The 23,016-nt window shown below is 51.2% G+C and overlaps 2 protein-coding genes across 51 annotated transcripts; both read right to left on the bottom strand.

The window, feature by feature from the left end:
• Nucleotides 1-213: 213 nt before the first annotated feature.
• Nucleotides 214-14,390, bottom strand: MBD1 (methyl-CpG binding domain protein 1). 50 transcript variants are annotated; one of them, XR_015242563.1, is made up of 18 exons: nucleotides 14,170-14,328; nucleotides 12,612-12,746; nucleotides 10,067-10,181; nucleotides 9,809-10,005; nucleotides 9,639-9,721; nucleotides 9,448-9,488; nucleotides 8,929-9,075; nucleotides 8,705-8,833; nucleotides 8,458-8,532; nucleotides 8,194-8,313; nucleotides 8,043-8,111; nucleotides 7,299-7,466; nucleotides 6,649-6,948; nucleotides 6,418-6,555; nucleotides 5,931-6,065; nucleotides 5,783-5,844; nucleotides 2,604-2,916; nucleotides 214-1,117 (listed from the first exon to the last, which is right to left on the bottom strand). XR_015242563.1 is itself a non-coding variant. In XM_086682965.1 (18 exons), the coding sequence occupies exons 2-17, from the start codon at nucleotides 12,719-12,721 to the stop codon at nucleotides 4,601-4,603; spliced, it is 1,929 nt and encodes a 642-aa protein (XP_086539091.1). In that variant the 5' UTR covers nucleotides 12,722-12,746; nucleotides 14,170-14,328; the 3' UTR covers nucleotides 214-1,117; nucleotides 4,569-4,600. The 50 variants fall into 50 exon arrangements, 49 of the variants coding, with proteins under 49 accessions (XP_086539091.1, XP_086539083.1, XP_025787064.1 ...); XM_086682965.1 differs by lacking the exon at nucleotides 2,604-2,916 and adding an exon at nucleotides 4,569-4,640; XM_086682963.1 differs by lacking the exon at nucleotides 214-1,117 and adding an exon at nucleotides 4,569-4,640 and having other exon boundaries at nucleotides 2,775-2,916.
• A 980-nt stretch (nucleotides 14,391-15,370) lies between these two features.
• On the bottom strand, nucleotides 15,371-21,084 carry CXXC1 (CXXC finger protein 1). Its single transcript, XM_025931065.2, has 15 exons — nucleotides 20,794-21,084; nucleotides 19,896-20,014; nucleotides 19,695-19,795; nucleotides 19,155-19,390; nucleotides 18,863-19,063; nucleotides 18,421-18,447; nucleotides 18,098-18,343; nucleotides 17,826-17,933; nucleotides 17,470-17,654; nucleotides 16,971-17,178; nucleotides 16,781-16,891; nucleotides 16,607-16,656; nucleotides 16,372-16,468; nucleotides 15,900-16,052; nucleotides 15,371-15,815 (listed from the first exon to the last, which is right to left on the bottom strand). Exons 1-15 carry the CDS (start codon nucleotides 20,794-20,796, stop codon nucleotides 15,669-15,671), a joined length of 1,992 nt encoding a protein of 663 aa, XP_025786850.1. The 5' UTR covers nucleotides 20,797-21,084; the 3' UTR covers nucleotides 15,371-15,668.
• Between the last annotated feature and the right edge of the window lie 1,932 nt (nucleotides 21,085-23,016).

Raw genomic sequence — 23,016 nt, forward strand, 5'->3', positions numbered from 1 at the left:
CCTCTAGGGTTCATCAGAATAACAGAAATAAGCCTCCTTAACCCGAAGTGAAGGCGAAGATCTAATTACATTCCAAATGACTTTGCTATTTATATCCTGTAATCAGCCTAAAAGCATGAGAAAAGTTAGTGGATATTTTATGGGAAGGTTAAATTTTGCGGCCATTTTTAAGTGAATCTTGATGATGGTAGTAATCATCACAGGACAACAACCTTCTATTTGTGTAGTTCTTTACGGTAATTTGCAAGGTCCTTTCACACATAAAACCTTTGGGCCTCACAAATACTTTAGAGGGTTGATGGGAACAGCAGGTATTCTCATTTGCCAGCTAAGACAATTAAGGCCTAGACGGCCTGTCTTGTCAGCCCACCCAAACCAATAATGATAAACCTGTTATTAATAAAATCTTCCTACTGCACTGGGCAGAAACCAGAGCTGACTCGGGGTACCTTAGGATGGGGGGAGGGGGCAGATCAGATGGGCTAGGAGGGCATGGCATGACATGGCTGGGCAAAATAAAGGCCAACAGTCTGAGTTAAGGATCCCAGTAAAACAGGGTCAGGACAGGAGTAAGAAGTGCAGGCAATGAGGCCTGAGAATCTGTATCCCAGGAAGGGGAACAGGCAACACAGATCAGGGAACCTAGAAGGGGCCCTCAGCACAGGTGGAGACCACAGCTGTACTTCTGGTCAAAAGCAACGTGGTGGTAACTAAAAGCAGATTAAGAATGACACTTTGGTACTCTCCTTCTAAAGTGGGACGAGCACAAAACACTAGAGCACAGAATAAAATCAGAACCTAGTCACTGACATCTAACAACCAAAGTACAACTACTGTGTATACCGTCGCAAGGCTGCAATTTACTGTAAATTAGCATTCCTTAATCATTTGTAATCCACCCACTTCGGATTTTGTATGCGGTACGTTTCTAGATTTGGATTCCATTTCCTGAATTGCTGGTTCAGCTTTTCAGCCACAAAATAATGTCTTTTTTTCTCTTTTTAATAATCTCTTTTAATAATTGTCATTTTGTCTTTTTTTCTCCTATAATGCTTCTTCTTTCAATTGCAGTTCGGTAAAATACTCATTTTCATTTACTGCTAAGAGTTTACGTAGCCTGAAACAAACAAAAAAGAAAGAAATTAGAGGTCGTCTCGGTTCCCTGGACAGAGTCCTGAGGGTCAGTTCCTTGATCTTCAAGTCCCACGGGCTACTGGCCCGCCGGTTGATCTGGGTGGAACCACCCCTCACACTACACCTTTGGGGAAAAAGGGAGGCAATGAAAAGGCCCTCAGTCAGGCACGGGGGTTGGGAACAGCAGCGGAGTTACGAGAGAGCCCGTTGGGCACCCCCAGAGGTCGTACAGCCCGAAGGATCCCGTCGAAATGAGGTCGGCGACAGGGGAAGGCGACCCTTGGCGACACTTTGCTGCCCTCGAACGTCCCAGCGTCGGTCAGAACTCGTCGTGCCGCACCCTCACCCTGGGCGCTCCCCGTGTAACTTAACTCCAGTTCGGTTTTGCCTGTTTTACCACTACGTGAAGAAGGAGAGTCGGCTTTTCTCCGGGTCCCGCCAAGGATTGGCTTCTGAGCCGGGCAAAGGCCACGCCCCAGGGCCCCCGAGGCCAGGGGTGGGGGGCAGCGCGTCTCCCGAGTCCTGGTGGGATGACCGCGGCCCCGGCGCCCCCTGGCGGGCCTCTTCGGAGGGTGGAGGGGCGGGGCCAGGACTAGAGCCCAGCTAGGGGAGCCTCAGCTTTCAGCCAAGCTGCCCCAAGGCCTAGAAAGCGACTGGTCCTAGGACAGAACCTGACCTAGATCTTGCCACCCACCATCCCGCTTTCTCAGAGTTAACAGTTACCACCATCAAGACACTCCCCAAATAAACACTAAATGTATGAAAACAGTAAACAGGACAATAGAAATCATTTTAAAATAATTTTAAAATAGAACAGCTCAGAGATAGAAACTATTTATATTATTTCCAATTCCTATTGTGCCCCAACAAGGTTCACGCAAGGGCTGTCCTCCCGACAGTTTTCCTGAATTCTAGATTTTCACCATTAAATTCCATGATAAAGTTGGATATCCATTCACCATTTGTAATACATATTGATGTATTTAATAAAATTGCATGGACTGTATCTTTTTCATTCCTGTATCCCAGTATCAAGTACAGTGCCTACTATGGGCCAGGTTCTCAATACTTGAATGAATGATACAAAAATAGCCGAGACCAGCAAGTTTTTTTCTGGGTGGGCTTGACAGAATTTCTGTACTTGCTGGGGTCACCATGAAATCCATGGTCTTCAGCTTTGCATTTTCAGCAACGTAGCTTTATCAAGTTATCCTCAGGTGAGCAGTGAGACCCTTGGGAGCTGATTCATGGCAGGGTGGCTTTGTAATGTGTCACCTTGACTAGGCTACGTTTCCCAGAACTCCCTTCCCCGTATGCTTCCGGTTAGGATGGGCCACAAGAGACATTTTGCCTGGTAACTGGAAGGCAGAAGTCAAGCAGCAGCATACTGTTTTTACACTCGGAAGGTTGGTGCGGGGCACCAGGCACTGTTGCAGTTCACACATGTTGTCACTTATCTGCTGGCTCACCTCGTTGGTGTGGGGCAGCAGTCAGGCCTGCAGCCAGGCCTGCAGCTGCTCCACTTTCCCTGGGATCTTCCTTCAGCGTCTCTAATTCCTGGGTCAGATGAGTATTTAACTCTGTGATGAAGGGCACCAGCTTCTTCTGTAGGACACCCACATTATCGAAGTTGGAGGTGGTGAGAGACTGACATGGGTTCTAGGCCATCTTCGCCGGTTCCAGCTCGTGCTCGTGCTCGTGCTCGTGCTCCTGCGCGCCAAAGCGTCCTCCGTCTCCCACACTTTACATCCATCTTCCCTTCCCGATTGCCTGCCCTGCAGACTTCAAGCTCCAGCATTAGATGTAAAGACAACAGCCTTACAGAGACTGTTCAACCAGCTCCCACTACTACATAAGGTCAAATCCCTAGAAGTCCCTTAAAATATACACATATACCTACATATGCATATGTATATATAATTAGTGGTGCTGCTTTTCCAATGGTACTGTGATACACACTGTAGCCAGACTCTTAGAAGAGTCTGAATGCCCATCAAATAAATTTCATTTAGGACATTACAGAATACTAGGGTTGGGTGGCTGGGTCCTGGGGAGGGCAAAACAGTATCAGTAAATTATCCAGTCTTGACTCTGGCTCAAGTAGGTAAGGCAAAGGAAGGAACAGAGGAGGGTGGCAGAAAGGGTTAAGGGTAGGGAAATATCTAATCTACATGTGAAATACCTAAAGCTGCGGGGCTGGGACTATAAAAAGGCAGGGGAAGACAGACAGCTACAAAATTTAAGGAGGCATGCACTCAGTCACAGCCCTGTGAAGCTGGCTACATAACAAACTGCAGGCCTGAACTTTCTGGCACTTTATGAAGAACTGGGAAGTGAGACAGGGATGAGTCAAGACTGGTCTTTATGCAGGACTTGGAAGCAGGAATTCATACTCCTAATAGAGAGGGGCCAAGAGCAGAAACCAATCACAAAAGTCATCAATAGGCAAGGGAGGTAAGTTGTCAGCAAAGATGAGCCAGGCTGGCAGCTTTACTTCTGAAGACTGCTTTGGCAGAGGAGAATGAGGGTAACAAGCAAAACGAAGTGTCCACTGGGGAAGGATGTCCTTTAGTGTTTGAGAAATATTTACGACACCCAAGGCCTGGGAAGAACCCAGTCTCTTGGATGCAAGGGTGTTGTGACAAGGTGACCCCATCCATACAACCTTGGCACTCCCTAAACCACGCTAGAGGCAGCAGTGTAAGGATTTGTTCTGTTTAGAGTAGTCCACCTTGTTTTCAAGGTCACTGGAAACTTCTGTTACTATAACATTACACATTATCGAATATAGTTATTATGGCTTACCGTTTGGTGGCTTAAACAACAAGGTTTTTACAACCTGGATTTGATTCTATGCTTATTGATACTAGCTGTTTGACACTGGACAAGTTATGTAATTTCTTTGAGTCTGTTTTCCCGTATGTAAAAATGGGCAAAAATCATTGTCTTCCTAAAAAGACTTGAGAATTAAATAGATCAGTAGGAGGAACTAACCAAATAGCAGTTCCTTTCCTCATTTATTCACATTACATTTTCAAATGCTGTCTTTCTGTGGAAATGGAAATGTTCAGAAACACTACCAGGTCTCATCCAGAAGCCATTGAAAAATTATTATGAAGATGGCTTGTATAGGCTGTTTTGTGGTGGCTTTTACATCCCCTCTCCACCCCAGATCCCCCACCCATAATATCCACACTTCTCATCAGTCAAGCTCCTGAGATTCGCACCAATTGGAGCAGATACAACTTTCTATTCTTTCTCTTCCTTTCCTGCTTACTTCCTCTATAATCTCAAAGTACCGAACAGGCCTGATTCTCAGGTTTGGTGGTAGGTTTTTCCAGTTCCTATTGAATCCTACATAAGCCCCTCAGCCTATGGTCCAGCTCTGAGTAGATCAGTGTTGTCTCTCATAAAGCCAGTCTGTAAATTATCACCTTGAATCCTACAGTCTGCAGAAGCCTCCAGTCTACTGCTTTCTAGCTCCAGGTTTTTTAAGGTCCTTGGACCTAGAGAAGAGGGAGCAGGACTATATGTTGAATGAGGTTCGCTCATTGTAAAATGGAGCATCACAAAACCATTTCCTAGTATTCTGTGCCTGGAATCCATTTCCCCATAATTATCCCTTATCTCTTATCTCTCTGCTAAAATATTCCAATACCAACAACTAAACATTACCTTCTCCACTAACATATAATGATTTCACACACAAGGAAACTATTTCCTTAGATGATAGCTCCCTGAAGACAGGAATCCATGTCTCCTGAAGGATAAGCCTTCCAGGGTCATTGCATTCATCAATGTTATCTCTCACACTGCAGTATACCCAGCAGGTACTCAGTCTGTACCTGCAAACTAACCAAGGCAGATGCAGGAGTTTCCAGCCGGCAGAAACTAGCTTGTAGGAACAAAGGAATCCAGGTGCCTAGGCCAACAGTTTATGTCGCCTGTATCTGGGACCACGCACACAGCCTGCGAACATTCTGCAGGAGGTAGTATTCCCGTCCTCCTCCCACCAGCCCTGTCCTTAGGGACAACTATCTTTCATCCTATTGCCAGGCCTGCAGGGACAGTTCTGTGAAGCAGCTGAAACTCTTAATAACCTCAACAGGCTCAGGAAAGGTTCAAGAAACACAGCCCAACTCTCTCCACAGAGGACGCTCCAGGAGGTGGACTAGCCTAAGATTGCACAGTTGCACATCTCAGGGCCCAGATCTGCCCACCCACCACTATCCAGCCCACCTGTCATCTCTTGGAGACTCCAGACACCCACAAAACCCCAAATGATTCACTGGATAAAAATTTATATATTAAATCTGACTCCTTCTGGATATTCTTAGAAAGATATGGACCAGGCTTTTACCTTTTTCTTTCAAATCTCATCACAGGGCATCAAATCCTTAACCTCCACTAACCCCTGTCTCTCTACTCCCCAGCCCCCACCCCATACACCCAAGGAAAGCCCTAATCTGAACCTCAGGGGAAATCTCTACGGGCCTACACATAACCCCTCACTGACCGGGATCAGCACAGTGACAGAAGCCTCTACCTCCCACTGCCTCATGCCAAATTGCTGGCTCTATTTTTAACACTCAGGGCCCATATCTGACCAGCACCAACCCCATACCACCCCTCACTGTGCGGGGCACACCTTGGCAACCAGACTGCTGTGTCCCGGAGGCGGGTTCCACCCAGGCTGAAAATCTCCGTGATCTGGGGAAGAATTAACATCATGGGTCATCATGGCCAATGGGGCTAAAGCAGGTTCAGGGCAGGGTGAAATGTCCCCCAGCACTGACCACGGGTGTGCCAGCCCCTCCTGCCTCCTCCTCTGGGGCCGAGTCGGAGGCGGAGTCATCCTTGCTCTCTTCCTCCTTGTCCTCCTCAGGGTCCAGTGGCTCTTGCTTCACAGGTGGCAAGTCTGGGTCCACTGCCTGGGAGAGGTGGGAAACAGGCAGCAGTCAGAAGGACAGGGTTGGCCTAAGAAAAGAGTCTCCTTATCAGCCAACCTGTCAGTATACTGACAAATCCCGCTTCTGTCACACTTCAGCCTGGAAAATCCATCTCTCTGCCTACAAACTTTTCCCATTCCTCAGAGTTCCATTTTTGTTAGCTGGGCAGCAAAGCAGGCAAAGTTAGTTGCCTGGGGAAGGTGGGGCATCTGTCAGACAGGTGGGGTAATTTTGTGATGAGGCTGCAATCAGCATTATCTGTTGCTCTGCTCAAAGAACCACCATCATGGCTCACCATCACTCTGCTCACAGACCACCCATCACTGACCCCCACCTTGCTGGGGCAGCCAGGCAGCAATACAGGAGAAGTCAGGATGGCTGTGCCCGGTGTCCAGTCTTCCTGGGCATCCGCCTTCTCTTGCTTCACCTGGGGTAAGGCCACAACCCAACTCAGGCCAGGGCACTGGGCCTCCTGTGTGAAGGAGGATTGCAGCAGTCTTGGTCCCAGCTTCCTGGCACAAGGCTGGGTAGTTCTGGGAAGGGCAAGCTAAGATGGGATCCTCACCTGCAACAGGGCTTCTGTGGAAGCTGCAGCAGGGCCAGGCACCTGCACGGGACTGCTTGCACCTTCCCGTAAGAACACAAGATCAGTGCCAGGTGGAGGCAGCACAAAGCCACTGCCTGTTTCTTGTTTCATTTGAGTCTGGGCATGGCCTGGTCGGGTTGTGGGTGTGGTCAAGGAGGTCTTCAGTATCTGACCCAGACGGGGCCTTCGAGTAGAGCCAGGCCTCTTTCGACGAGAGTAAGGTGGGGGCGGCCCTGCCCCATCCTCAGATCCTGCCCAGACACTAGGCAGCAGCCGCTTCTGAAGAAAGATAGGGTGTTATGGCCACCTGATGCAATGATTGACCACCCTGCCCTGATCAACATGCCTGCTAATCCCCATCAGTCACGGCACAGAACATGCTTTCACATGAAGCCCTCATCACTGAGCTTGCTAGTCTCCTGTTAATGCCACTGCCACTCAGATTCGTTCATCCCAGCACAATGTTTGCTAATCTTTGCCTGAACCCACCGCTCCATCTACTCCTCTGAAGATGCAGAATCTGGCCTGCCCTACCCACCAGGCCTGCCCACCATTCCCAGGCACGGCGGGGAAGGGGGTTGGCCCTAGGTCAACGTAGCCCACCCACCTCACTCTTCTGCATCACCCACCATAGCAAACTGCAGGCATTGGCGCCAACGACACTTCTGGCGCTTTTGGTTGCTGCCCCCAAATTTAGGCTTGTCACAGCAGAAGTCGCAGCGACCACAGTCCATCCGCCGTAGGCAGGCTGCACAGGCCCCACACTTGCGGTTCTGCCGGCGATTGGTGTAAGGCTGCTGGGGGACAGGCAAAAGGGGAGGTGCTGTTATTGGCACTGTTCGAGTGTTCTTGTTGCCCCTTCACTAGCTCCATCAAAGGGAACTGGCTGTGCACTGGTCTCAGTCACACCTCAGCATCTGTTAGTTCCAACACCAGGCACTATCACTACACCAGACAGTGCCCAAGAGCATTAGGACTGTGGCTGTTCCAACGCAGTATCCATCACTTCATCTGCTAGACCAGTGGTTACCAAGACAACGTCTTTGACCCCCACCTCCAGTGGCATTTTGCTGACCCTCCATAGCTGCCGATGCTGTGCCTGCTGTATCTGCTCAGCCTATGTGAACTCCATTCTCTATGCTGGCTTTTCCTATTAGCCCCACCAGAGTGTTGATTCATCTGACATTAGGTACTATCACTGCACCTGTCGATCCCATGTTAGTCCCTCCCCCATTGTCTGCTTATCCCATACTAGTACCCATTACTGTGTCTTGCTGTTCCCCTATTAGGCCCATTGCAGCAGTTGCTTCTTTGGGATTAACCAAGTGCCCTGGGAGGGTCTAGGCTTGTCCAGGTAGGGTGGGGCCACTCACTAGCTCGTCCTCGTCTACACAGTAATAGATGAACTCGGCAGGTGGCGAGGGGACCAGGGCTCTGGGGTGCTGCAGAGGCAAATGGGTGGGGTCAGGGCAGGTACTGGGTAAGGTTATAGTTGTGCCTTCCCCCTGCCCACCAGGGCCTCACCAGCTCTGGGGACTCTGGAGGCTGTGACAGGGGAACTGGAGGCAATGGCTGGGTTCGGGGGGGGCGCCGCCGGGCAGCCATCTTGGAGTCGCAGCCTCCTCTACGGCGGCTACGTTTACCCTGGGAGAAAGCCAGAAGAGAAGTTTAGGCTTGGTGGAACCAGGCAGACACAGGACCCCTACCTCCACCCCCACTACCACCCCCAAAAGGAGTACAGAAAGCATGCGTGGGACAGGCAGACAGAAGGTGGGGTGCAGCACTCACAGCAGGGGGAGCCACAGCTAGGGGAGGGCGTCGTTGACATCGCTGATGGTGGCGACGGAGACGGTGGGCAAGGTGCTGGCAGACAGGGGCAGGTAGGTGAGGCCAGGGAGGTGAGCACGAGGTGGGGGAGAAAAGAAGACATGAGGTGGGCAAGGCTGGGAGGAAGCAGCAGCAGCAGTAGCAACTTTAATAGCAGAATGAGCTCTGCCCCAGCCCTGGCCCCAACAGCACTGGCCCCTCTACTCACCCGTAGGCAGCGCCGTTGGACACACCTCCACTGGCGCCTGAGACCAGGGCGGGGAGGGCGAAGGCAGACTCGGCAACGGCCACAGTCCTCTCGGGTCTGACAGCCCCGGCACACTCCACACCCTCGGCTCTGTCAGGGAGGCCAGAGGTATGATGTATGGGGCCAGGGCTCTGAGAGCCAGAGGACAGGGTGAGCCTTGGGCCCACCCTACCTGCCCAACTCACCCTTTCCACAATCCGGAGGCACCGTCTCCGCTCACACTTGCAGAACAGCCCCGAGGCCACATCATGGGGCAGCTGCAGAAGGCAGGTGGAGCAGGCCCCGCAGTCCTCGGTTACCCGGCAGGCCTCACACTCCCCGCAGCCCACACGCTGCCAGGAATGGGTGGGGCGAGGTCACAGGCCCAGACAGAGTAGCTCCAGGTATGCTGCCCCTTACGTGTATGTTTTTAGCCCCCACTGCCATGTCTAGTAGTCCACCATATGCCTCATCACTGTATCTGATAACTACTAACAAGCTGTCACCAGAGGCCATCCTCAAAGTCTCCAAGTGCCCGGTTAACCTCATCGCTGTGTCTACTGACACCCCATTAACACATTACTGTCCACTGACCATAGCTAGCTCCCTACAAAATGATTCTGACACCCTATGGATCCATCATCATTCCTTCAGACCTTCTTACCAGCCCCCATCACATCCTGCTCCCACCGCACACTTGTGAGGAGGAGGCAGGTCGTGCTTACCTTAAACATCCTCTGTTCCCGGTTGAAAGCAATTCTCTGCGCTGAGGAAAGGGAGGCGGAAGAAGAGAAGTGGACAAGGAGCATCAGATATCTAACCTCATCCACCATTCAACCTGAAAGCTGACAGTGGTGTCCCAGCTTGACATCAGATCTGCTCCACCTCTACCTCCCAGGGCTCTGGGGCCACTCACCTCGGCAGTCCTTGCATAATGTCTTGAGCCGCTGCCTTCGGGTACCATCTCCTGAGAAGCTGATTCCACAGTTCTCACAGCACCTGGGATAGGAAACATGGGTGTGGGAGGCTGAGTACATCTCCAACCACAACCCTCACCCTCTTGGCTCACTTTAGGCCAACACTCACCCAGGTGCAGGGAGTGAAGCTGGGGCTGTGTCAGCATTAGCCTTGGTCTCATCTCCTGGGGCCTCCTTCCTGACCTCACCCTTTTGAGGTCCAACCTGACGTTTTCGAGTCTTGGCTGTCCGTGAAGGCTTCTTCCGCTTCCTGCTAGGGACAGCTAAGGGCTGGGCCTGCAAATGAGAGGGAAAGCAGGAAGAGATCTGTGGGTGGGTGTTAGGTGGCTCAGTCACCCCTGCCTGGGTACCCCACACTGTGTAGTACCTTGGGGGCTGGATAGCACAGAATGCCTTGTTTGAAGTCGAAGAGGGTGAGGTCACACGCAGGGCCCAGGTATCGGGTCAGCTCAACTTTGCTTCGGATCCTGTCTCCTGTGGGGCTGGGAATGGGCCAGGATGGATTGGTACCCCGGTGGAGCCATGGCCACTCCACCTACACAACCCTCCCACTGGGCTCGTGAACAGACCTGCAGGGCTGGCAGGGGATAGAGGGCTGGCAGCCTGGGATTGGCCTGTGAGCACTACCAGGTCTTACCCCAACTAAGCTTGCATAGCAGAAATACAAAATGTGTATAAATACCAGCATATATACAAGCACAAGTGAAAAATATAAACATAAATAAATACACGTTTACTTATAACATACACTACTAATTGTAGTCCGTTCATGTAAATAAATATAAACACAGACAGAAATACAAACTTGTCGAATGATGTATAAATGCATTAAAGTTAACGTACTAAATACGTAGAAAGGAAAAACACAGGAGAAGCAAGCGTCTGAAAACGTACACGTGAATAAATGAACATGTAAATATATATATATATAAAGACATGCATAAACAAACAAATGCAACTACATATAAAACAAAGGAGGAGCAACTAATATTCTCGGAGAGAATACCCCACAGGTCTCTAGCATTTCTGCATGTCTTGCAAGAGAGGCACTGATAGTCCTTTGTTATGAACTATCTTTTCAAGGATGTTTGTACAGCAAACAGCCTTGGAAGATAAGAGATAAGTTCTCCTTCCAGAGCAAAGGGAAGGCATCCTTACTGTCCTAACATTATAAAAGATTGGATTCCTTAAGCTCAGGGTTCCTTTCCTACAACCCAATGCATGGGCAGATGTTAGTCAGTTCTCTTCAGGTTACCCTATGGGAACTGGCATTTGGGGAACTGGCACAAAAATAATGACATTCTGGATACTGCTGTTACTGTGAATAATGAACTATCTTCCATCTCTGACCCAGGAGTCTCCTATATCCTACCAGCATCCACAAAATTGTAACATACTCGTTATCTTGCCCTAATTAAGATAAAACCTGTTGCTTTACGGTTTTTGACAAAAGTATTTAAAATTTTAAATTTTGACAGTTTCACACAAATTATGAATATGGGGATAAACATATAATTAAGTATAAACAAACATAATTATATTCATGATTTTGCTATATTCCTCCACAAAAACAACTACTTAGACAAAAAAAAAAGTTCAGGAAGAGTGAAAAAAATTCAATAATCACCTTAGATCCTTAAATGTGAATTGCATATAAACATGTACATTTTGTGCATTTATACTCGATTCCCATTATTCCTGGTATGTCTTACAGAGTCACGCTGAACACTGAATTAGTGAATCTAGAACCTCTGTTCTTGTGGAACTATAGGTTAAGGTAATGTGAGCCTCAGGGGACATTTCTGTCAACTAATCGATATGTAACCTTGTTTTATTGTTTTCCTATTTAAAGACACTCTACTTAATACATTCCTACGAATGACTGACAGCATGGCCTTTGAATGATTTAAAGTCAGGAGCTTTGGAGACCATTTATGTCACACAGCTACCTTTACCACGGTCCTTGTAAAACAAGCCAGTCTCCTCAGTAAAACCTATTCTGCATGACACTTTTCACACGTAACACTTACCAGGTATTTTTAAAATTCCTCTGCAAACTCTTGATCTGCAGGACCTGCCTTGTATGCAAATTTAATGTCTTTCACGATGTACACCTTTTGAAACGTGTGAGCCAGTCAGTACTAGCTGAGACAGGTTTAACATATTCCTAATCAGGGGTAACACAACCATCAATGTCCTTGGCTTCCAGTCTCTCACACTGTCCACTACATTTTATTTTACTAAGTATTTCCTTATGCATCTTCAAATTTGGCTATTTTTCCACCTTTCCCTTAACTTCATCACATACTATACATGTTACTTCAGCATTTTCCAGAGCAGACTCGTGTACAAATCAGAACATTTCCTTTTCTTTTTCTAAATGTACCACATTTTTGATTCATTAACATTGAACTCACACCTAACAACACTGCAACTCACAAATAAAATTTATTTAACGTGTTATTCTCTTCTTACAACATATCATAGACTTCGTGCACTTAAAACACTAGACAGCACTTCAGCGCTATACTTGGGGGGGCATTGTAAATATGAAAATCACCAATAAAAAGTGCAAAAATGTGAAAAACACAGCACTTAGCAGATCACGAAAAAGACACTTGTTTACAGTATATGAACTAAAATAAGAAGGCCTCATTCAACCTCAGCTGGGAATGAGTGTATCAGGGAACTTAAATTTTTTGCTGTTCTGTGCATGTCTATGAATGACCATGAAAGTATAGTGAGTACCAACTTTGAGAGTACAAATTTCAGTGAGTAGACTAATTTGGAAATATGGAATCTGCAAATAATAAGAATCGACTATATTTGCATAATTTCAACCCATCCACAAATTTAACCACACCCCCTGATTTTAGCCCTATCCGTGACTCTGTCCACAACCCACCCAGTACCTCTGGTAATAGGTGTCTGAGCGTCCACAGGTGGCACCTGACTTTCGAAAGACTTCACGGCGCTTCCAGCCGGGGCCCAAGGCTGGGCAGTCCAGCCAGTCCTCAGCCATGGGGGCCACAGGAAGGAGCAGCGGCCTGCAACACGGAGGGGGCAGTGGGAAAACTGAGGCTCTAGGGGAGGACATGTTGTGCCCTAACCACACAAACCGCCGGTACTTGGTAATGCTTTTCCAAGACCTGGGACCTACCACAGGCAACTGGCCAATACAAGAAAGAGAAAAATCGCCTTTCCCACCTCATTCTTCCCTGTCCTGGGCCCAGGAGCTTGTCATTCCTACCCCTTCTTGACCTGGCAGCCCTGTCTCCAACTTTCAAGTCCCCATCCTCAACCCAAAGATCCTCATGCCTCCCTCAATGTCCCGATCCCCAATTCTTACCCATCCTCAGCCTGAGAACTCATCACTTCTCCCCACTGCCAACCTAGGACCCTGTCATTCCCCCCAGGAGACATTCTCTATCGTTGACCCACTGGCCCCTATTCCTCCCCTCTGTCACCCTGAAACCTCCATACCCCCCATCCTCAGCCTGAGAGGGCCCATTCCTCCCATCGTCAGCCCAAGAGGCCCCCATTCTGCTCGTCCCCAGACCAAGGTCCCAGCACTTTGCCTCAGTATTCTGACCTCCCGTTCGCTCCCTTCCTTGACCCAGGAGTCCCCAGTTTCCCTTTCAGTCAAAGCCCTCCCATTCCTTCCCTTTCTGACGTCCTCTTACCTGCTACCTCCACTGTTACTGCCTCAATTTCCTGTGTCCTCTGCCAGACAGCCCGCAGCTTCTCCACACCTTTACCCTGAACACCCCCTCATTCCTTCTGCTCCTCAGCCCGAAAGCCTCCTCATCTTCCCTGTCAGTGTTCTGAGCCACAAGTCCTCCCCAATCTCAGTCCCCAGACCTCCTTGTTCCTCTCATGTTCAGCTAAAGTTTCTCATCCCATCCCCTCCCTTCCGTGTCTCCTATCTTCTATTCCACTCATCACCTGAAGAGACCCTGATTTCTCCCCTCAGCATGCTGAACCAACCCCCTTTCGTCCCCGTTCTTGTCCCAAGATCATGCCCATCCCTAGCTCAGCATTCTAAACCCCTCTTACTTCACGTTCTGCAGAGGAAGCCCCCGTCGCTCCCTTTCAGCATCCCAACGCCTCCATCTCTTCCCGTCATCAACCTGAGAACCCCTCATTTCTCCCTCTCGGCGTTCTGAACCCCCGTTTCTCTCTCCTTAACCTGAGAGGCCCCGAGATCTCTCCTCAGCGTTTAGATCCTTCCCCATTCCTCTCCGTCCTCGTCCAGGCTCCCGACACGTCCACCTGTCAGCGTTCTGAGCCCCATTCCTCCCCGTCCTCCGCCAAAACCTCTCTATTCCTCCCTTCAATATTCCGACGCCGCCATTCCTCCCACTCGTCGGCCTGAGGGCCCTTCATTCCTCTCCGTCAGCGTTCTGAGCCTCAATTCTTCCCCATCCTACGCCTGAGCGCTCTCCATTTCCACCCTCACGACTGTCTCACCAGCTCGGCACCGGGCCGGTAGCTTCCGCCGCTCTAGGTCCGCGGACCCATGGCGAGGGTCCCGCCTGTGACTCCCGCCTTGCCCTGCTCTTCTTCCTCCTCCGCAGACGCTTCCTCTGAAGCGATAGCTGTCGCTGCCGCGGCCGTTCGTTGCTCCCGGAACCGGAAACCCGCTGCCCACCGCTAAGGGTCCGCTCCCGGCAAGACGCCTGCGCGCTAATGCCCCGCCAGCGTTGGCCCTTAGTGGGGAGGACTCCGCGCCTGCGTGCTCAGTCCCACAGCGGCGCGCGCCTCCCGTCCCGGCACTACTGCGCTTGCGCTCTAACATCCAACTACGGCTCGCACCCCCACCGGAGACCTGCAACACTTGAGCTCCTCACCTCGCCAACCGACGCTTTCGCCCCACTCCGCCCACCTGGTTTGCGCCTGCGCTCTCTTCCAAGGGGGCGAGGAAGGTTGGGGCCCTATGATGTTTCCCTGGCCGTCTCCACCAGGGGTAACCTAGCGGAAGGGGCGGAGAAGCCTGAGGTTGTGCCGTAGCCCTCCTCTCCCACCTCTCGCTTACGTCGCGCCTGTGCTCTCCGGTTCCCCGAACATCTGCCCCAGGACTGTTGTGTCCCGCTCTCTCCGGCCCGCCGAACGGTTACAGGAGCGCGCGGGGACTGGTACTGCCGCACGCTGAGCCCAGCTCCTTCCGCGGGAACTGGAGAAGGGGGCGTGCCTCGCCGCAGGTAAACAGAAGGTCCGTGCAACCGAGAAGGGCGGGTCCGTTCTGGAAACGTAGTGCTGTGGGGACTCCCGGACTGACATCAAGAGGGCGGGATGGAGACTTCTGTTACATACGTGTCCCAAAAGAGAGGCTTGTGGGGAACAAGGGACCTTGTGTCCACCATTGAATACATCTAGTTTGGAGAATGTCAGCGCTGACACAAGTGGTAAATGAGCCACACGCTGAATTAGCGCTAACTGGATACCCAGTTTCAAAATGAAAGGCTGAGGATGTAGGTGATTGGGCTCTCAGCAAGTCATATCCCCCACGCCCACGGGGGCTCCTGCAGATTACAGAGTAAATGCCAACAGAGTACTCGAAGCTGTATACTGCGGCCCCTCCTGAGGTATAAGTGTGCCACAGCCCATCTACCCACGGGCTTTGGAAATGCAGTCGCAGCTGGATAAAGTGTGGAAACCATCAGTAGCCATCTTTCTTAGTTCTTCAAAATTTTATTAACAAAACAAGGAAGGGGGGAGGCAAGAGTGAGCGGATTCCACAGTCCCGCCCAGGCACAGAGAATGGAGAAACAAAGGAACAGACAAGAACAGGAAAAAGTTCTGAGACCCCCTGGTAACAGCAGCCGGGCAGTCAAATGGTGGATCCGTACAGGGAGAAACTCAAGGACCGCCGGAGAAACATATGAAGGGCAGAACAGACAAATGGGGGATTCAGGGCAGCTCCCCAGCCTGGAATGCAGGGTGTGAGGACTTCTGCGCCATTGTGAGGCTCAGCGGTCAGCACTGGAGCGCAGGTCGGTAGTGAGTGGGTCATGCTGGATCGTTTGGTGCAGCATCAGGGCCAGTAATCCTGCCCGATTAGTCATGGCTGTGCGTACGTTGCGCTCCTGCTCAAACAGCTCGTCAAGCTTGTACCACTGACAGGAGAGCAGAAAAGAGCCATGAGAAGGAGCTCCAGAAGCCCCGCCTGACCCCAGCCACATTCCGGAATCAAAACCTACCACGCGCACACGCTCCAAATCCACTTCAGCACGCCGCAACTTCTCCCAGCAGTAGTGGCGGTTACACTGGCGCTTGGGCAGGCGGCAGAAGTCACCTGTGAGCTCAAAGACATCACGTACAAGGGGGCACCCGCATACCTCATCAGCTGGCACCTGCAGCAAGATGGGGGGTCGGGGATGAATGGGGGTGGTGAGGCAGGAAAGAAGACAGGAATGGGAAGTGGTCAGGGAGGTAGGAAGGAAGGAATGGAAAGTTCAGGGAGAGGAGAGGAATGGAAAAGGGGAGGAACAGGAGATGACAGGAAAAAGGAAAGGAATGAAGGATGATGAGGCAGGCAAAGCAGGGGTCATGGAAGTGGTCAAGTAGGGAAAAGGTAAGGAAGGAGGGGAGAGGAGGGAGCAAGGGATGAATGTGGGCCAGTGAGGAGGAAGAAAGGACAGAAGGGCGGGGGGAGTTGAGGGAAAACCTTACTTTGGGGTCCCGTGAGTGCTCGGGGCACAGCACCTGGAGCCGCTTACAGTATGTCTTGCTCTGAGGATTGTAGACATCACAGAAGAGTCGGGTAGCTCTGGGGGTTTGGAGTAAAGACAGGGTAGTGGAGGGAGACCCACCTGTTCTTGCCCGTGCCCGTATCCTGCCCCAACATGCCACTTCTGACCCCAGCCTCGACCTCCCTGCTCTAACTCCACGTAGCGCCCACACTCACCCCTCAATGCGTGTGGGGTACATGGACCCAAAGGACGTCTGGCTCTCATACTGGAGGGATGAGCACAAATGGAAGGAACTGTGGATGTGTGCTGCATCCCAAGACACCCCCCCAGACAACACGTCTCTCCCCCACGGACCCACTGATGATTCCCCCTCAGGCTGACACCCTGACCTTGGCGTAGCAGCGCTCCATGTGGCGCAAGGCAACACGTGGGTTGATGGGATGCCCGCAAGAGACGCAGAAGATCTGCAGGTCCGTGTCGTCGCTGTCACCCTCATTGCTCTGTGTGGAGCGGAAAGAACGATGAGGCCAGTCAGGACTAGGTACTGGGCCCCGCACCGCTGGGCCTGTGCCTGCTCACCTCCTCATCCTCACGGACAGCCTGCTGCTTGGCACGAAGAATGATGGCCTCAAGCTCATGGAATCGGCGCTCCATTTCCTGGAGGCGGGTGCGGGCACTCTGCTGTTCACGGCGAATACGTTCGAGCAGCTTCTTCCCGTGCTCCTCAGCAATGCAGGGACTCTGCTGCCACTGCTGGATGCGCTGGGGGAGGATCTCGTAGATGCGGCTGCAGGGAGGCAGTTGGTTGGGTGCAGGCAGGGAAAGTGGCAAGCAACAAAATAGGTGGGGCGGGGGGTGGATCCAAGAATGGTAGAACGGATGGGTGACCAAACGGCAAAAGGATCAGTGACTGAGCAGTAGATAAAAAGGCAGATGAGCACCAGAATGGTAGATGGATGAGGAGTGGATGGGGGGTGCTTCGTGGACCGAACGGTGTGCAGGTGACTGACCGGAAGACATCTGGTCATGCCCGACCCTATACTCCCCGACTCCCTTGAACTCTCCAGGAGTGACTCACTTGGCTGCCAGCTTCATGCCACAGTCATCTGAGCAATACTTGGAGCCAGGCTGGGCAGGGCGCACACAGCCAGGTCCCAGGCACTGCGGTAGCGACGCAGGGTCCTTGGCATCGGCACGTTCTGGGTGTTTCCATTTGTCCTTGTGCTTCTGCTTCTGCCGATGCCGCTTATATCTCTCTTCCTTCTATGGGACAAAGCAGGTCAGGTCAGGGTGGAGTTGAAGTCAGCCCTGAATGCCTGCCTCCCCCCGTATTCCACCCCCTTCTGGCTCTTGCCCCATCCAGCCTCTGACCTTTGCCTCTCCCTCGCCTCCCTGCCCTCTGCTTTCCCACACCCACTTCACCCTTCCCGTCACCTTTTTCTCAGACTTCTTCTCCCGACGCTTTACATGCTTCACTTTCACTGCCCTCTTCCGCAGGGCAGGATCCAAGAACGGGGACTCCTCTGTGTCACTCATCCAGGGCTGCAAGTGAGGCATATGCTGACCCACCTGCCCCACTTGTGACTACCCCACCACCTACTCAGTTCCCAAATCAGCCTTCCATACTCTGCCTTCTCTCTCCTCATCATGGAAACTCAGCTTCTGTAACCTCCACCCTTCCACCATGGCACGCTCCACCTGCTCACCAGGCCATGGTCATCAAAGGCCCCTGCACAGAAGTCCTGGTACAGGTCAGGATCCAGTGGTAGGTCCTCGTCTGAGAGTGGCTCAGGTGTGGCCGTAGCCTCAGGTGGCTCCTTGACCGCTGATGATGCCACTGCCCCCTCGTCCTCACGGATGCGCCCCAGCTTCTGTGATGGCTGTGGCTGCTGCTGGGTGGGCAGTGGCCTGCGAGGCCTTGGCAGGGATTCTGAGGGCGTCACTGGCGAGAGCTGCAGGGCAGAATCTCAGGACTGGCCCTGACCGCCCTGCCCGCATGCCCCGCCCCGCCCTGGGGGGCTGGACTCACCGAGGAAGGGAAGTACTTGTACGATTCCTGTGCCGGCAGGAGGAAGGCCCAGGTCAGCCCCAAGTGGATGGAGGGTGGCCCTGCCCTAGCCCCTCCCACAAGAGCTTAGCCCCACCAACTAACCCTGCCTCGCCTCCCCAGAAACATACCCACTACTCCTACTTCTCATCACTAGGACATGCTGAACCCTGCCCCACCTGGCCTGACATGCCTGACCACCTTGAAACATCTGGCTCTACTCTGCCCATCTGGGGTTGGAGGCGCCCCTGCTAGCCCTGCACACCTGATCACGCCCCATTCGTCTGGACAGGTCAGGCTCCTTCCCACCTGTCTATGTGCAGTAGGCCCCACCTCACCTGGCCCACCCCTCCTAGCCTCAATGAGCTCCTCCTGGACACACTGACGACCCCACCTGGCCCTGCCCAGCTCTACCCATGCTCACCCGGGCCCGCAGCTGGCACTGACGCAGCCGGCACTTCTGCCGGATCTTGTTGGGGCCCCCAAACTTCTTCATGTCCCGACAGAAGTCACAGTGGCCACAGTCCTCAGTGCGCCGGCAGGCCTCGCACTCGCCACACATGCGGGCTGACCGTTTGATCTGCTGCTGCTGTTGCTGCTGCTGCTGCTGCTGCTGCTGGTGATGCTGGGGGAAGGGGCCCGGAACAGAAATCAGGAACCCAAGGAGGGCCTGACACGGGATCACCCTACCTATCCCAGCCGTGGCAGCCACTCACCTGGCTGGGTGTGGCCACCAAGGGCTGTGGAGAGGATTTGTGGGGCGAAGCAGAGCCCCGAGCAAGCATCGCCCCAACCCCTGTCCCTGACCCCGCCCGGCGCTGCAGATCTGGATCCGGGGCAGGCCTCTTGCGCCCTCCACCCTCATCCCGAGGCTCACTGCCGTCTCGCTCATTGCTGTCCCGCTCCCGTGACTTCTTGTGCCGATAACGGATTTCCAGCTTGGGGTCTTTCTCTGCGGGGCAGACAGTGGGACCAGGACAGGTTAACAATGAGGGATTTGGATGGTCCCAGAACTCTTTCTTCCTCTTCTTTTCTGTCCCACTCACCTGCTCTGTCCCCCTACTCCAGGGCAGGCTAACCCCTCTGGTGGGACCCTGTGTTTGGGCTCACAGTGGAGTCTCCATTCCAACTCACCACAAACCAACAATCACCCACAGACACACGTCACTACTCCCTATGACCCACCCTCCCTTTATGGCTTTTCCCTCAAGGCAGGTGGACCTGCCTGCCCTATCCAGGCACCCCCCCCCCCTCACCTCGGCAATCCCGACAGTACCACTCCCGGATGGCCTTGGCCATCTTCTCAGTGATCCGGATGCAGTCCCCATGGAACCACTCATTGCAGTTGTCACACCCGCTGCAGAGGATGGGGTGAGTGGTGCAGATGTGAGGGGCCAGACCCATCAGCCTCACCCAACCTTGCAGGTGTCAGCCCCACCCGCCTCTCCCCGGCTCACATCATGAAGCAGTTGATATCTGGTTTGCGGCAGATGCAGTAGATGGGTGCATTCTCCCCATTCTCCGATTTGCTGTCCTCTCCAGCATCTGGAGGCTCTGGGTCTGAGCCATCACCCTCCTGTGGGACCCCCCCCCCATCATGGCTTCTTAGAGAACCCCTATCATGGTGCCTCATTCCTTGCTACAGCTCCATCGTGGCTCACCACAAACCCCAACATTCTGCCAATAAACTTTCTATCACAGTTCCTCATAGATCTTTGCATCACGGTCCCCACAAACTCCCATCACTCATCCCTAACACCCCAGTACCGTTCTTTCAGATCCCATCATTCTGTCTCAGACTTCCCATCACTAACACATTACTCTATCCACACACTCATAACGGTTAGTTATAAACTACCGCGCATCACATATTGCCCCCATCTCTTCTCACAGACACCACGGGATATATTCTACACACTTCCCAACACCGTTTCCCATAGATCTCCCGTTATTAACCCCACAGACAACCCCGCCCCCCATCACGGCTCCCCACGAACTCCTTGACACAGACTCATCACAGCTTATTACACACTGCCTGGTGCGGCTCTGCCCAATCTCCCATTCGGATTGCCACGGAACTATCTATCGAGAGACCCCTACTAAACTTCCATTACGAACCCCTAAAATGGCTCATCACAAAACTCCCAGATGGTTCACACATCAGAAAATTTTCAGAACCTCAGACCTCCAACGTTCTACCCACAGACCCCTGTTAAGGCTCACCACGGGCGCCCACCATACTGCCCAGACTCTTCCTACTGTTCACCACAGACTCTCTTGCCTCTGCCCACGGACCCCGCCTCTACCAATCCCACTGACCTCGACTGCCGACCCCCTCCCGGGACTCGTACTCACCATCTCACCGCTCTCGGCGCACCCCTCCGCTGCCCCCGCCAGCGACCCGCGAACCTGCTGCACAGACCTCTCGCTGGCGTTCGCGGCCGTTGTAAAGGCGCCCACAACTACTTCCGCTTTGGTCGCGCCTCCCGGGCACCGTACTCTTATTGCGCAGGCCCAATGCGTCGGCTCCGCAGCAAACAAGTAGATCCGGCGCCTAGAGCCGCTACAAGTCTCTCAGACGCCACCATCTTGACTATTGACTACTGATACCGTAAGGCGGCCGAATCCGTAAGTGCGGGAAACATGGCCGCACCTGGATCGCAGCTTTCCCGAGATCACCGCCACTCTGTCGGCCGAGTCCGTACGGTGACCACTTGTACGGACACAACGTTACAGGCAACATGGCCGCGCCTATGCGCCACTTCCACGCATATGCCGTCATCTTGGAATCTGATTCCGTAAGATGGCCGAGTCCGTACGTTTACAGGCAATACATGGCAGCGCCCCAATCGCGGCTTCCACAAGGTGCCGCCATTTTGACCATCGATTCCGTACGCTGGAGGCTTGTCCTGCTGAGAAGTTCACAGAAAAAGTGGCGGCTTCCGAAACACGACCTGTATCAAGTCACACTCATTCTTCTATTCAATCACTTTACCCTTTCACATGTATAAATGGGACGCCAGCAGAGTGGGTGTCGTGCGCTGCGAAGGAAACCATTCCCCCTGTTATGTCTGCGACGTTTACCTTCCACCGCTCTTTCCCGCTCAGCCAGGCCTGGCACGGTTCAGCCCCTGGGCTTTTGCAGGAGTGCTCTCGCTTCTCAGAATTAGTCCCAAGCAACGGTGCAAGGCCATGAACGGTGGTGGACTGACCGACTCTGGTGAGAAGTGGCCTAACCAAAGTAGATTTTGAAATCCGAGACACTGGCTTCACCAAGTCTTCCCCGACCTGTGGATTTGACAGGTTCCTGGTGACGTCCGCTTTGGTTCTCTTGTTTCATACACATTCAATTCTTTCCTATAAAATTAATTTTAACATTCTGTTTTAAATTAGATTAAGTACAAAAAAAAAAATCTGGACAGATCGGAGAGCTAGGCGTCTCAGGGTAATGATCTAACTCTGGCAACCACGGAGGTCAAATGACATACAAAAGGTCAGTGCCCCCATCACCCCAAATCCCACGGGATACGCGAGTCGTGGTCATACTAAATGTCCACATGTCCACATTCAAAGTCAGAACGACTTGATTCGGGTTGAAGAGAGGGGTCTGGGGAAAATGAAAATTTTCACTCTTTGCTAACATTTATTCTGGATTTCTTGGCTCTGGACGTAGCAACTTCTTTGCTACTGATGGTTGTCCTGTGTATGGTTCAGATATCTGGGGTTTTGTGTTATTTTTTCGCCTTTCCTAAACGTTTTTACTCGTTGTCCCCTCCACACCATCACAGACACCAAAGACACAGAAGCCGCAACATGGATTCTGTGACCCTCTCTTCCTAAAACAGGTTTTTAATCCACAAAATGGAACTTCAAATCCAGACTTGCCTCCTTTTTTAAATTAATTAATACTGAGTTATCTTAATTTGATTGTAATTTATTTTAATAAACAATTTAATTCATCAAATTAATTGTTCATTTAATGTATTAGTTTTAGTATAAATGAATATGTGTTGGTAAGGTACTCAGATAAATTTAGTTTAACATCAATTTATGAATTTCATATAATTCAATTTTAAGTTAATTACAATTTGATGTATGAAAATAAGTTTAAGGGAATATAGTTCAAGTATGACTTAAATGTAATTACTCAAATTTAACATTACTGATTTCTGATTTACTCAATTTAATTTGGTTCAAAATAATTTAATATTAATTCAATTTGTTCAAGTATCATTTAATTTCAATTTAATTTTTTTACTTTGATATTTTACGTTTTATTTAATATGATTTAATTTAATTCAATTTCCATTTAACACATTTAAATTTTAATTCAAATTCACCTAATTCATTACATTTCAATGTTACATAACTAAATTGAATGAATTAAATTTATATTCAATTACTATAATATTTAAGTATAATTTATTAAATTAAATATGATTTATTCGGTTAAGAAAAAACAGTGAGAAAACACAAATTGCTCACCTCATGAATGCAAAAAGAGCTATCAGTACAGATCTTACAGATATTAAAAAGAGAATATTATTCACACATTTATACCAACCTAATGCAATATAT

The sequence above is a fragment of the Puma concolor genome, chromosome D3 (genome assembly GCF_028749965.1).
Source record: "Puma concolor isolate L17-30 chromosome D3, mPumCon1.1.hap2, whole genome shotgun sequence".
Taxonomy (NCBI): Eukaryota; Metazoa; Chordata; class Mammalia; order Carnivora; family Felidae; genus Puma; species Puma concolor.

Bases quoted from the DNA above. Each gene is read 5' to 3' on its own strand.
- MBD1 (XM_086682947.1), bottom strand. From the start codon at position 12,721: ATGGCTGAGGACTGGCTGGACTGCCCAGCCTTGGGCCCCGGCTGGAAG. The intron at 7,467-8,042 runs GTGAGTGGCCCC...CCTGTCCCCCAG, and splicing joins GTGTAGACGAGGACGAGCTA to CAGCCTTACACCAATCGCCG. The intron at 6,556-6,648 runs GTGAGGATCCCA...TCCTTCACACAG, and splicing joins CCACAGAAGCCCTGTTGCAG to GAGGCCCAGTGCCCTGGCCT.
- CXXC1 (XM_025931065.2), bottom strand. The intron at 18,344-18,420 runs GTGAGTCCAGCC...TCTGCCCTGCAG, and splicing joins ACAAGTACTTCCCTTCCTCG to CTCTCGCCAGTGACGCCCTC. The intron at 16,657-16,780 runs GTCAGGGTGTCA...TCATCCCTCCAG, and splicing joins TGGAGCGCTGCTACGCCAAG to TATGAGAGCCAGACGTCCTT.